Genomic DNA, 12983 nt, shown 5'->3' with positions numbered 1-12983 from the left:
CCAATCGCCAAGAAAACACAGCATAACAAATGAAGTGAAATGATTCTGCGTGTAGCTATACAATGCTTCGCCAGGCATGAAATTAAATAAGTAATTTGATGTTGACATCAGAAATTGAAATGATACCCACTGTTCCTTCATTCAGTCAGACCTGCATAAACAATAGCCAGAACAAATATGTACAACACAGTCTTTCTCCCCACCCAGCTCCCCAAGTAATGCACAATATATATGCAAAATGGGTATAACTGTGCCTTCCAAGACCTCAAGGATGTAATTTTCTTTGGTACACAATAAACCAATGCTTACACGAGGGTTACTACATTTTTGCTTCTGGGCCAAAGTTCTTCTCTTTAAGAAAGGATGGGGGGGAAAAAAAAAACAAAAACCAAAAAAAACCAGAGGGAAAATAACAAAACCAAAACCCTGTCAATTTGAAGCAAGTGTGTTTTGCTGGTGGGCACCTGATGCAGGCTTCTGCTGGTGGTTGTGTGAATATCAAATAGTATTTCTAATGTCCTATTTTGCAAAGGGTTTCGGAAAGTGAAACCATTACCTCTATTATAGGCACACTTTATATAAGAGCTATAGAACCACCCAGTGCAGGATCACGACTCAGCATGGGCTTGTAAAGATGCCTGTACAGTTGGTACCAAGGCTGGGCACTGGGTAGTGGGATCCTTTCGCTATTGGGAGTTACCCAAAAGGTGAGAAGTTGTCTCCTTGCATAGCCCTCGCTTCAGCCTCTGTGCTCTGTCAACACACAGTTCACAACACAGCTGATGTACTCATTCATGCATGTGCAACACAGTCTTTCATACTTCAATTAAACAGAGTTTGCAAACTGTACTCTCCATATGCAGCATGCAATGTGTGAAGGGCTATATTTCCATCCAGCAAACTCAAATTCCCTGAAAATGCACAGTTGTTCAGTGAAAGTCATTTGACTGCTATGTTTCGACTGTCCTCCCATAGCCATTGCAGCATTGCTTTTGAAGGAATGAAAATATTCAGTGGGAATTATTTTGTTTGCTTATTCTTTTTTCTTCCTCTTTATTGTTTTGTTTTGATACTCTATCCTTCCAAAACTTGGAATAAAAAGCAGACAAAAATTACACACAGATGCAGAATGCAAACTTTGGAGCTTTCAGCCAGTAAAGTAAGTTTAAAAAAACTGAGTGAAAGAGTGGGACTCACTTGGCATCTGTACATAGCTGAAACAAAAATGGTTATAATGATTGCACGTGTTGTACTCATGGGTAGGTCTCCAGCTTAAATGAAAGGAATTTACATGGCATGAAGCAGAGAGCAGGATGGGTGAAGAGGAAGGCAGTGTGTGTCGTGTTGGATACTGAGCAGGGTGTGCTATGCCTCTCTGTGCCAGGGCTGCAGGGCCACAGGGGCTCCCAGTGACACCGAAAATCACAAGCCCCAAACAATATTAAGATGATAAAAAGCAGTTTAATGAAAGTCCTCCAGGTGCAAGTATGCAAAATGAACACGTGATACAGGACTTCGACAATTTTGTAAGTTTAACAGTTTAGCATACTTTACAGAAACTATCCAGTTAGAGGAACAGTTAATTAAGTAATCCCCACTTTTGGTTCTTCCCCCTACTGAAGCCCCCTCACCCCTGAGCTTCTAGCCCCACATTTATAATGACTATGATATATGGAAAAAATAGAATGCCCTTGATTCACTATAGAGGCAAGATGAAATAAGAGTCCAGGAAGGTGAGCTTCCTGTTCTAAAATCTAAGAGAAAAGGGTAGGAAAAGTACCAGAGTTAGTTAAGGAGCTATATAACTTTATAATAATAGTCTGCAGAGCTACGAATATATGAAAAATGTATAAAAAGCAAAAATCTTTTTGGCATCACCAAAGCAGGGCCTAGGCCCACGGAGGGCTCTGGCGGGCTGGGCGGTGGCCTGGCTGTGCCAGTGGCATTCCAGGTCATTCCAGCAGCATGGACACAGGGCCAGCAGGGAAGCACAGTGGTCAGGCTGAGCCCACTGCTGCTCAGGGACATCCTTACTGGGACCAGGGCGGGTCACCTGAGGGTGATGGTGGCACAGGGAACTTGAGGCCCCGGAGCAGCAGGAGTGGGGACAGGAGGACTTTGGAATGCTGCTTGTATTTGTGTGGAGTTCCCTTGCCTGCTGCTAGGCAGAGCTGGGCACTGCAGAGCTGCTCTTTGGGCCCCTGTCTCGGAACAGATGCAGATTCTGTGTCCTCGCAGGGGTGTGCCCGGGCTGCTGGGGCCCCTCTGCAGTTCCTGGCTGTCCCCGAGCTGTGTCACCACCCAGAGTGAGGCTGTGCTGAGGCACAGAAATGGGAATTGAGCTACAGGAGTTACACACTGGTTGTCTGGACAACCCAGTGCTCACTAGAGAATGGTCCTCTGCTTTTTGCTTCCTTGTCCATGGTCTCTGCAAGCTCACCCTCTAATGGAACAGCCTGACCTGGATTAGCACCGAGATGTTTCGGTCTCCCCCATGTCTCTGAGAGACCCTGCTGTGTAATCCCCATTGCTTAGATGAAAAACTAATGAAACAAAACCCTTTATCTCCTTAATTCCTGTGAATATAGAGGTTGTGATCATGTCCCACTTAAACTGAATTTCAGGATGCTTTTTTTTTTTTTAAAGCATTTAAACAAATTGATTATTTTCCATGGCAGTAATATTAGTTTTAATTATTTTTATAGGTTTGATTTTTGAAATCTATTTCACACTGTAGATATTTGCTGCTTGCTTTTTTTTGTTGTTGTTGTTTCTAAATCCTTGGTTTGTCAAACAGTGTGGACATCCAAATGGGAAATTGTAGTGACTGCATTCTCCAGAAAATGGTACATTGACTGAAGCAGCTTCTCTGTGCCCACGCATTCTTTACATTTCAGACTACTAATTATGTTTACAAAATGTCTCATTTTAGAAAAGCACTATGTGTGTACTAACCAGGGCCTTTCGGGAATAAATTGGCAAACAGGTCATACACTGAAAAAGTCATCCAAACCCACCGGGCTTTTTGTTTTGAAGTCAGTCTACTTTTTTTCCCCTTCTCCCCCTCCCGCCTGCCCCTTTGTGGCCACGAAGCTGAGGAGCTGGAGTCCAGGGCATTGAATGTCAGCATGTCAGGGAGGCTGGTTGATGAGTGTCTGTTTAGTCTCAGTGCAGGGCGAAATGCCATCATTAATTCATTACCCAGCTGCCTGTCAAATAAATTGGCAATTACGTCCACCGCAGAAGCTTGGAATTCAGTAAATAGCACGTTACCATCTCAGAGTCGTTGAGAGATGTAAAGAGAAAAATTAAGCAACAGCGTGTTTGTTTCAGTAGCAGATGACAAGGGGCAGGACGTTGGTGCTGTGATGTGGTGATGAAAAGCTTGGAAAGGGCTGGTAATGAGCTGTGTGGATTGGAACGTGTTAAAAACCATCACTGACTTTCCACTTTATCTTTGTGTTTTATTGCAGAGCTCAGCTCCTTCCAGCTTGGGAACAGGCTACTTTGTAAGTGTATCTCCACTTTCACACGTGTGCCTCTGAGCAGCAGAGTGTTCCTCAAACAAAAGTGCCTTAGTGCATGGACACAGGGATAACCCACCAGCCCCACTCTGCCCAAGAGCTTAATGGTCCTTTTTATTTCTTCCTCCACAAATGCACTGGAAGTAATATTTCCAACATGGTGGTCAGTGTTTTCTTGAGCTAATCAGGTGTCGTATTAATTACTACATAAATTTGAACAGCACTTAATTTACACAATTAGAGCAAAGAAAATGAGCCATGGTCTCAGCAGCTCTCTAATGTGAGATGGTAGGATCTTGATTTTCCCTTGCACCAGTTCTTGTTGATTCACAGATTTTAAAGAGCCCGTTACAGTGTCTTGCCTCATCTCCTGTGTACCACAGCCCAGAGGACGTGGCACAGTGATTTCTACCTGTTGCTTAAAAGCCCATGCTTCATGGACACTCTTGGAAAACACAGAAGTTATATTTATGCCAGATTTACATTTTATGTCCTGAGAAGCAGATCAAGCCCCAGCTGGTTTGAAAATTGATCAGGTTTTTTTGGGTTTGTGATCTATTTGCATGCATCTGTATTGATTTAACAGTCTATATTCATACCTTTCTGTTCATTCCCACATTAATCAATATACCTTTTACTTGCACAGATAAGTTTGGGAGTAAAAAAAAGTTTTCCAGTCAATCCAATGTACTGCTTATTTTCTTCCAAGATTTATATTTAAATTGCTCATATCCTGTTTCTCTTGTAACTTATGCTGTGTTCTCCAAGCAAATCTTTTCTGCCTTTATAATCACTGTAGGAGAAGCAGAGCATTGTGTATGTCCCAAACCAGGTGGGTAAAATACAGTGAGCCTTGTCCCATAGCACTGCTCTGAAGTTATCAGTATAATCAAAACCTGCTTCTATCTTTTCACTGAACTCTGGGGAAAAGTAAACTCTATGGTATTCAATTACATGATGGAAAAACTTGGTTGCACTCTTGTCACATTCCCAGAGAGTAATTTTCTTCTATTAACACATGGTGAGTTTAGTCTTTTGTCATAGAGGTCTGTGATCCTGTAAGAAAGTTATGGGATTAAACTGTGTACATGTGGTCTCACAAAACTTGCACAAAAATTGCTTAATACATGGAGAAATGCTGTGTCCTGCTGGATTTACCTTGGGCTTCTGCACAAACAGAACGTTCACACTGCTGGTGGTGAGGTGTGAAAAGAGCATCCTCAACTGAAAAAGTTTTGTGGTAGTTGATCTAATTATATCAAAGCCCAGATCAGTGTAAGGTAAGTTGTGAAACCAAAAAACAAGCTGGTTTCCTTTTCTCAGCACTTGCCCTGGTTTGTGTCATACGTGTTTTTAAGAGGGAGGGGATGAAGGGAAAAATATCAAATGGCTCAATGTTCATTTTGAATTAAAACTAAACCTTGAATGTCTTTCCATAGTTCAGAATGAATTTCTTTCCTTTGTCTGGGAAAATTCCAATCATATGGACATCTGTAGACATGCTCTGGAATGGAACAGATCTAATATGGGCTGGAGGGCTGGAGGGCTTATTTATGAATAAATAAGCCTTGTTCTCCTTGCAGCGAGAGCTGAATATGCATGGTTTGGGAGCGGTGCTCAGCCTCATCTCTAGGCAGCAGAGGTAACAGAAGAGAAGCCATCTGCTGTTCCCTGCACCATACTGTCTGTGGGTTGGTCCACTAAAGTGAAAATCTGGAAGGTGTCAACATCCCCTATGCTCCAACGGAAAGCTTGAAAGTTTCCAGCTCTCCTGAGCGAGGGATTTAGTAACAAGAAGAAGCCTGACATCTTCTAGGGCCGATGTGTTGGCACCTTAAATCATTCCAATTTGGATCTGTGTAGGTGGGGGAGACATCCCTTGTTGGTGCCATTAATATATTTAACTGAGCTCTTTCTTATCTATAGTTGTAGTATTAAATCTTTAACTTTCTTTTTTTTTTTTCCTTCACTAATAGCCAAGTAGGTAGAAAACGTCCTTCAGTTTCTCTCTTAAAGTTGTTTTTGCACTTACACAGTCTTGGATGAAACATGAAGGGTTTTTTTCCTCCCTTTTCACTTTGGAAAATTGTTTTTAGGATTATCTTGCTTGTTGTTTTAAAAAAGTCCATACTCTTATTAACTTACATGGGGCAAATAAAACCCAGATGTGTTTTGCGGTACCAGACAATGAGAAAAATGCTCCAGAATGATCCAATTAGCATGTGTTTCTGATCAATGTAATTACTGTATTATCAAAGTGCAAAAGAATATGCACTTGAATTGACTTCTTTTTTCCAAAGCCTTTAACTAGAAAAGACTGTTAGTTTTTGTGTTTGGTGTTAACCCTGAACTTCAAAACTGGGGTCATTGGTCTCAAATACGGTAAAAAGAACTTCTAGTTTAATAGGTAATAATAAAGCTTTGGCCCTTGGAAATGATTTGATGTATGAGTATTATGTACTGCAGCTCACCAGAGGGAACATAGGAACCAGGTAGGTGAAAGTGGACTGATGGACATCTACTGCAGAGGGAAGCAGGTTGTGTTCAGAAATGAAAGAACACTGTGAGGTATGGATTAAGTAGCACATGTTTGCTGTTTAAATCAAGTATCACTGGAATCTTCATGTGTTTAGGCTATGTTGCCTAACATAGAGATAATCCTTGTCCAGCTCGGAATCCCCTCTGAGGACCGTGCTCGTGACAGGCACTCAGGTTTGAGGGGTGGTGGGTCATGTGTCTGCAATGTTTGTTTGTGGATGCTGTGCATGCTACAGCAAAGCTAAAATGACTTCTAGATCCTGTTATTCTATAGAGTCTCCAGAGATCACTGAGTGTTTAAGGAAACATTTATAAAGCTGACACTTCCCAGTAACACAAAATTGTTCTTCTAATATCTCTCTGATAGCTCCATCCCAGTAATTCATTATGCACCTTCAGTAGTGGAGGTGAAGGCTGAAATCTTACCTGATTTTATACAGTAAGTAGATAAATTTCTGAACGGCAAAGCTGGAGACTGAATTCTTCTGTTCTTGTTGCCTCTGTGTAAGTGCTCCTGGAAAAGCAACAGGGAAAGGAAAAATGCTCTGGGGAGGGCGTTCCTGCAGCCCGCTTTGGCAATGGAGAGGGTTGGGAATCTCCATCAAGTGATTCAGCCTAACCCATACCCAGCTGGGGTCACAGAAATGCCCTTGATTAAACAAACTTTGTAATGAGGTGCCTTCAGCAAAGTGGGACCAGTGCGAGTGGCCACTGAGGGACAGGTGATGGTGCAGTGTTGCTGAGGAGCTCTAAAGACACCTTCAAGGTTGGATTTCACTGGGGAACAACTCTCTTCTACTCCTTTCACAGGTGTTGGTATGTTCTGTAGATTCTGTTTAAAAGACATTTTTACTAGAGTCTGTTTTGCCTGTCTTGGTGCTCCTTGTCAGAGGAGACACTTTCCCATCCTTTTTGCATATTGTTAAATCAGTAGTCAGAAAAGAAGAGGTAAAAATCATTCTGATTCTCCTGTAAGCCTTTTGTGCTGGCCAGACTTCACTGCTTCCTGTGGGATCAGTCCAGTCTATGATTGGCGCATGTGAAAAAAAAAAAATTAGATGTGCTGTTAATATTGGTGCACCCTAAGAAATCATAACTCAGTACTTCCTGGAAGATCTCCCAGTTGTCTTTGATATTTTTTTGCATTGCAAATTGTCATTGTCTCTCATCAAAGACAGATCATCAGGTAGATTACATCTCATCAAGATGTCAGATCAGATAATTGGAAAGTAGTTAGAATTTTAGAAAAAATTCACCATCTTTTTAACTTTAAAAGGAAACCTGTTTGAGTTATGGGAGTTGTTAATGTTATCCAGCTGTCTTAAACGTTTCAGGAGGTTGAGATGTTTTAGAATAGGATTGGAATTTGTATAATTGTAAAGCTTTTTCTCTTACCTTGCTTTGAAGAATGATTTTTGCTCATTTGTGTATCTTGCACCCAGCCAAATTCATGTTAAAGTAGATAGTGGTTCATTGGTTTCCAACACAAAACAAAGCAGAAATCAAAACTTAAATAACTGAATGTTTTGCTTCTAAACAACAACCCTGATTCCCAAGATTGTCAGGTTCTTTGGCAATTGTACAGTTTCTCTGTTTTTGGCAACTTATTTCCATTTTCAGTATGGGTCTGCTTCTCGAGTCTTTGTTGCAGTTTCTGAGGGGTTTCTGTTCCTCTTTTAATGATTTCTTTTTGGATTGCAGGTTTGTGTTATTTTCTTTTCCTCCAAATGCAGGGAGTTTGTGAATTTTTCAGAGCTGGGTAGAATTTGGTAACAAGCTGGAGCTGGAAATAACTTCCCAATAAATTGGGAAGGCAGAAGACCCCTGTGACCCTTCTTTTCCAAACAGTGCTCTTGCTCCACCTTAAAAAAAAAAGGAAAGAAAAGCTAAAACTCTGCTTTGCACATGGGCTGGTGACTCAGACAAACATAAATCGTGAGCTTATTCCCAGAGGCTCTGGCTAATCAGTTGTGCTATCCAATTTGGCCCTGAGTGGGTTGGGTTCAGCAGATGTTTGCGCAGTTCCAGTGTGCCACTGGGACACTGGGTTGTGCAATGTTGCATTGCATTACTCAGAGCTCTAAAAACCCATCCCAGGGAGAATAAGGGGAGCACCAGTGGTGTTCAGTATGGATATGATGGAAAACCAGTCTTTGGCCTAGATAAGGCCAGCTATTTCGCTGTGCAATGGGAGTGATTTTCACCTGAGACATTACCTTGCAGAAGAAATGTGGAATTAGTTGCACCAGCACATTCTCTGCGCTCAGGGAGCCCTTCAAAGAGTAGATTTTCCCTCATTGCCTGGTCCATATGCTCTGGCAGTGATCCTAGGGAGCTGTGCTTTGTTCCTTGAGGTGGTTGGGTTTGTGATGTTGATGACTCTCCTCGGTAAGAGGGTGTGAAGAGACTCCACTCCAGGGAAGTGCAGTAGGGCCCGTCGGCTTCCACAGGAGAGAAACAGATTAGATCAAAATTATCATTTGAAAGGGGTCCAGTAAATCCAACAGCTAAAGCTACAGAAGGGATGTAGTCCTTTACTGCACATCATATGCACAGTGGTGTTGGTAAATAAAGAGCTGTTGTTCTTGCAAGTAGGTTAAGCTGCTCAGTTAATTTTAGTGCTTGGCTTTAGAAGCCAAACATTGAAATGCATTTTGCTGATGTAAAAGTGTGTGTCCATCTGAAACACCCTGAGGCCCACAAAGGCACTGCACAGTGGCTGTTGGGGTGGCACCACACCACGAACTGTCACGTCCCCTGTGAATAGAGTTGGAAAGAGGATCCTTGTTATCCTCTCTTTGGCACTATAAATCATTGCTAACGAATCCTAATTTGCTTAGTAGGGTAATGAATGATCTCCAATTTTCTCACTGTAATTAGTTTTACCAACTATTATTGTGAAGGGTATACTGAAATCCATTTTAGCTTCACTTAAAATTCTCCATGTGCCCATTCTTTGCAGAAGTGAAGCTGACAACAGAGGTTATGAATCTTCTGATAGTAAATTCAGATTCGACAAAAGTGGACAAGATCCCCAGTAGAAATCTCTCTGTGGGCTGTAATTAGTCATTAGTGTTTGCAGCCCTCAGTGGAGTAGATTTGGTGTGGTGCACTGAGACCAGGAAACCTGGTGTTTCTTCATCTGATGTCTTTTAGGTGTTGTCTTTTGTTTTCCAGGAGCCATTAAAAATGCAGTTTATTCTAACTGCTGCTGTAAGGGAGGCATCATCATTGCCAACTAAATACATTGCAGGTAATAAAGTCTACCCCAGGTCTATTAATTTTAGCATTTATAAACTGTAGTGCTGTTCCTAGGGAGAACTGAGACTCATTAAAGAGTTTGCTAACAACATGACCAGCAAAGCAAGAAGAAGAGCAAGAGCAGCTGCATTTCCAGCATCCTGCTCATCACAGTAAGAATAGATGGAGCAAAACAACAGATTTTGGAGAAGAAAACTGTGTATTTCACATTTTATTGACTCGGTATTTGGGGAAAGGTTAGGCAAGCAGAATAAATGACCTGGGCTGGATTTTGGTCAGGATAGGTCTCTCCTCAGACCATTTTGAACAGAGATGGTGAAGGTCTGGGTTATTTTTACAGCCCTTCAGGATGGTATTTCCTCAAACACTGTAGAACCCTGCCCTAATGCATGCTCATGCTTTTTGAATAACATTCTTTGAATTTAAAATATGAATCTGTACAGTTCTTTGAATTGTGTGAAACTGTGTTGTCAAAATCATATAGGAGGAGAGCAGGGCACCACAGCAGTTCCTTAGCCAACCAGACAGAACTGAGACCAGATTTCAGAGCTGCAGGTCTTTCTGGTTTGTCCCCTCACTGCTGAAATACAGATTGTCACCCTCTGTCTGAACAATGAAATTTCTTTAATAACTTTATACTAATTTCTTTAGGACGGTCCCCAGATACTTTGGTGATTCAGGAGGTGATATCCCCAAGGAGTTGTCACTCAGGATCGAGCAGGGGGTGCTGGCCTGGGCCTTCCCTCTCCTTGCCCAAGCCCAGTCCTGCTGGAGTTCTCAGAACTGAGCAGTTCTGTGCTTTTTCTAATGGCTTTGCCTCAGTTTTGCACTTCTGTGTCTTTCCTATGTTGTTTGGTTTTTTTATTTTATTTTTCTAATTTCTGGAATGGTGTTACATTCATTGCTCTTGCCTTTCTTCAGCAAGTGCTTTTCAGCTTGTTGGTCCCTTTTCCTTCTGCTTCCCCACTTTCCTTGTTGGAGCCATCTTTTTTCCAAGGATTACAAGTGTGATGATTTGAGACATCATAAAAAAAGAAAGGGAAAAAGGAAGGAAGGTTTTATGTATTTGGAGAGGTGATACGAAACTCTCCATTATTTGTCAGAAGGGTCTCCCACTTCTGTAACCAGTAGAAAGGGGAGTGTTGAAAGTGGTTGGTTGATAACTTCATTTACAGTTTAAAACCCTGGAGGCAAACTTAGTTCACATTTTTGGTGGTATTTCAGGTGAACTTGCTTAATCATTTTTTTTCCAGCAAAAATCAATTTAGAAAAATCAAGACATAATCATTTATAGGCAAGTGTTTAATTTAATAATTTCTTCTTCTGGACATTTTAAGATTCCTGTAAGTAGCAAAAAGACTTAAGATTTGCTGCCAGTCTTAAGTTTGGTCTTGAATGCCCCGTGTTACTGTGGCTCATGTTTTGCTCATCAACTCCTGCAAAGCAAAAGGATTCTTTTTTGTGTTTCCCCTCTTTCTCTTTCCTGTAACACGTGACACAAATTGCAGATGTGAACCTGAATAATAAAGGATTGCTTCACTGATTGCTAAACATGCATTATGGTGCTTTTAAACTCATTTCAGGTCATCGTACTGCAAATTAGTTTGATTGCAAGCAGTTAAGCTGTCATACACAGAGCCTCCATCTTCCAAGGGTCTCCGTTTCGTATCAGTACAAGAGAATGCTCAGTAGCATTGCCTGCGTTGTGTGTTTAATATTTTGGGGGAAAGATAGTGTTGGGTCTCTAGAGGAGGTTCTGTGTGGTTTCATGAAAGGAAAGGGCTGTGCAGTCCCTCACTGGAGTGCTGCAGTGAGTCCTGGGTTTGTGCCACATGTAAAGGGGGCTGCCCACGTTCTGTATGACACAAGAGGCAGCTTGCTCTTGTTTGTGATGTTTTGGAGCTTGGTGGAATTTGTAGCCTAGTGCAAAGAGCGACACAGGACTGTTCTTACTGCACATTATCTCATGTCATTGTTGCTTGTGGTGAGGTTTTGCTCAGTAAAATATAAAATTAGCGTTTTCAACTATGTGCAGTTAATGGGAGAACCTTTCAGGGTCTCTGCATGGTGTAACACAAGACTTTATAGATCAGCACACTCCTATGCAAAAAGGGGTTATGGCAAAAAGCATTGTGGTAGAAAGGAGCTAAAAGGGCAAATTGTGGTGACTTCCCTGGAAAGGGGGTTTGTGGTGTTTGTTTGGGTGGGAGCTGTGTGGAGAGGGAGTGAAGCTCACCCTGAGCCCAGCATGGGAGCCCAGTGCCCTCTGCCAGCCTGGGCTGCCTTGCAGAGGAGAAATGCAGCACTGCACTGCAAACTTGGTGACCTTGGAAAGCACCAGTGCGGTCGCTGGGCTGACTGATAGGATTACTGGGGAGAAAGATAATGCAAAAGCCTCTAAGGAACCAGGAGCATGCAGGATGGATGGATGAATGACAAGGAGAAGCCATGTGATGGTATTATTCTGATGGCAGTTTCCATAAGCTTTTCATTTTGCCATTTTCTGAGAAATACAGTCTCTCTCTCTCTTATATTTTGGAAGAATACATTTATTAATTTAGGCTACATCACATTGTTTATTTTTTTAACACAATGGGTCTTTTTCTTCTTGCAAAATTTACAAGTCAGGAAATACTGAGATAGTTAAGTCAGGAGGAAAACACTGCTGTAATACTGCAGGCACTCAGTTCTGAAACTTGCCCAAAGTATGACTTGTTCCTATGCGAATGAGCGGTGTTGAGGTGAATATTAGGTTATTCTTCTTTTGAAGGTGAATATTGGGTTATTCTTTTGAGTCCCTTGGAGGGATAGTAGGGCTGGTACCTGAAGCAGAGAACACATCTCCTGATTGCAAGAATTAAGGCTGAATTTCAGAGAAAAGAGTCCAATCCCCTTTCTCAGCCTTTTATGTCAGAACTCAAAATTGCTGTCTGATAAAATGTAGGACACCAGATTGAATTACTTCATTGAACCACTGCTGTCCCCTGTTAATGGTAATTGCACGGATATAGCGGTCTTTCTTGGCAACATCTCAGATATTTACCTCCCACTGTTTTTCAATTCAAACCTTTGATGAAAATATTCCCAGTACTTCTTTAAAGCAGACACCCAACTGTCTTTCTTGACAAAGGCAAGGTCTTTAAATCAGATCCTGACAATTTGTGACACAGCAGTCTATCTAAATCACCTTTTACCTATGTCTCTGTGTCATTTCCTGGAAAAAAAATGTCCATCAGAGGAAGGTTGCTGAGGGCTTGGTGCTCAGAGAGTCTGTGCATGTGGCAGCACTGAGCTGGAAGATTTGTGTGTTTGTTTCAGTGGAAGTAATTAAATGAAGGCTTGTAAAGTTGCAGTGCATTCTGTAATGGTTCATTAGAAATATTTGGGAGTATTTTGTCCATAAGAAAATGATTATTCGGTTATTGCTGTTCTCAGACCATTAGGAAGTCAAGGGTTTTTGTGGCCTTTCCTTTAGCAATGGTAAATCTGTTAAAAAAAAAACAACAACTCAGGGTAAATATTTTCATCCTCGCTCCACCTGAGGGTTAATGTGCATTCAGCTGAAGTAGCTTACATTCACCTCCTGAAATCTCATCTCTGCTGATGCTGTGAATTCTCCCTCCCACGGAGGGATGTGGATGGCACACGCACCCTCAGCCC

At 41.8% G+C, this 12983-nt stretch overlaps 1 protein-coding gene across 2 annotated transcripts in view; it reads left to right on the top strand.

Annotated features, from left to right (window-relative positions):
• Positions 1 to 12983, top strand: part of AUTS2 (activator of transcription and developmental regulator AUTS2) — a 762438-nt gene that overhangs the window by 348446 nt on the left and 401009 nt on the right. For both annotated transcript variants that reach the window (XM_042025870.1, XM_042025871.1), the window contains exon 4: positions 3474 to 3509. In XM_042025870.1, coding sequence (XP_041881804.1) covers positions 3474 to 3509 — 36 coding nt within the window. The remainder of the gene's footprint in view (positions 1 to 3473; positions 3510 to 12983) is intronic.

The sequence above is a fragment of the Corvus kubaryi genome, unplaced genomic scaffold, assembly GCF_017639235.1.
Source record: "Corvus kubaryi isolate FWS band 111438036 unplaced genomic scaffold, C.kubaryi_AGA036_p1.0 37284, whole genome shotgun sequence".
In the NCBI taxonomy this organism is placed as follows: Eukaryota; Metazoa; Chordata; class Aves; order Passeriformes; family Corvidae; genus Corvus; species Corvus kubaryi.
The sequence above is the reverse complement of the archived record's forward strand: the minus strand, read 5'-3'. Positions and strand labels throughout refer to the sequence as shown.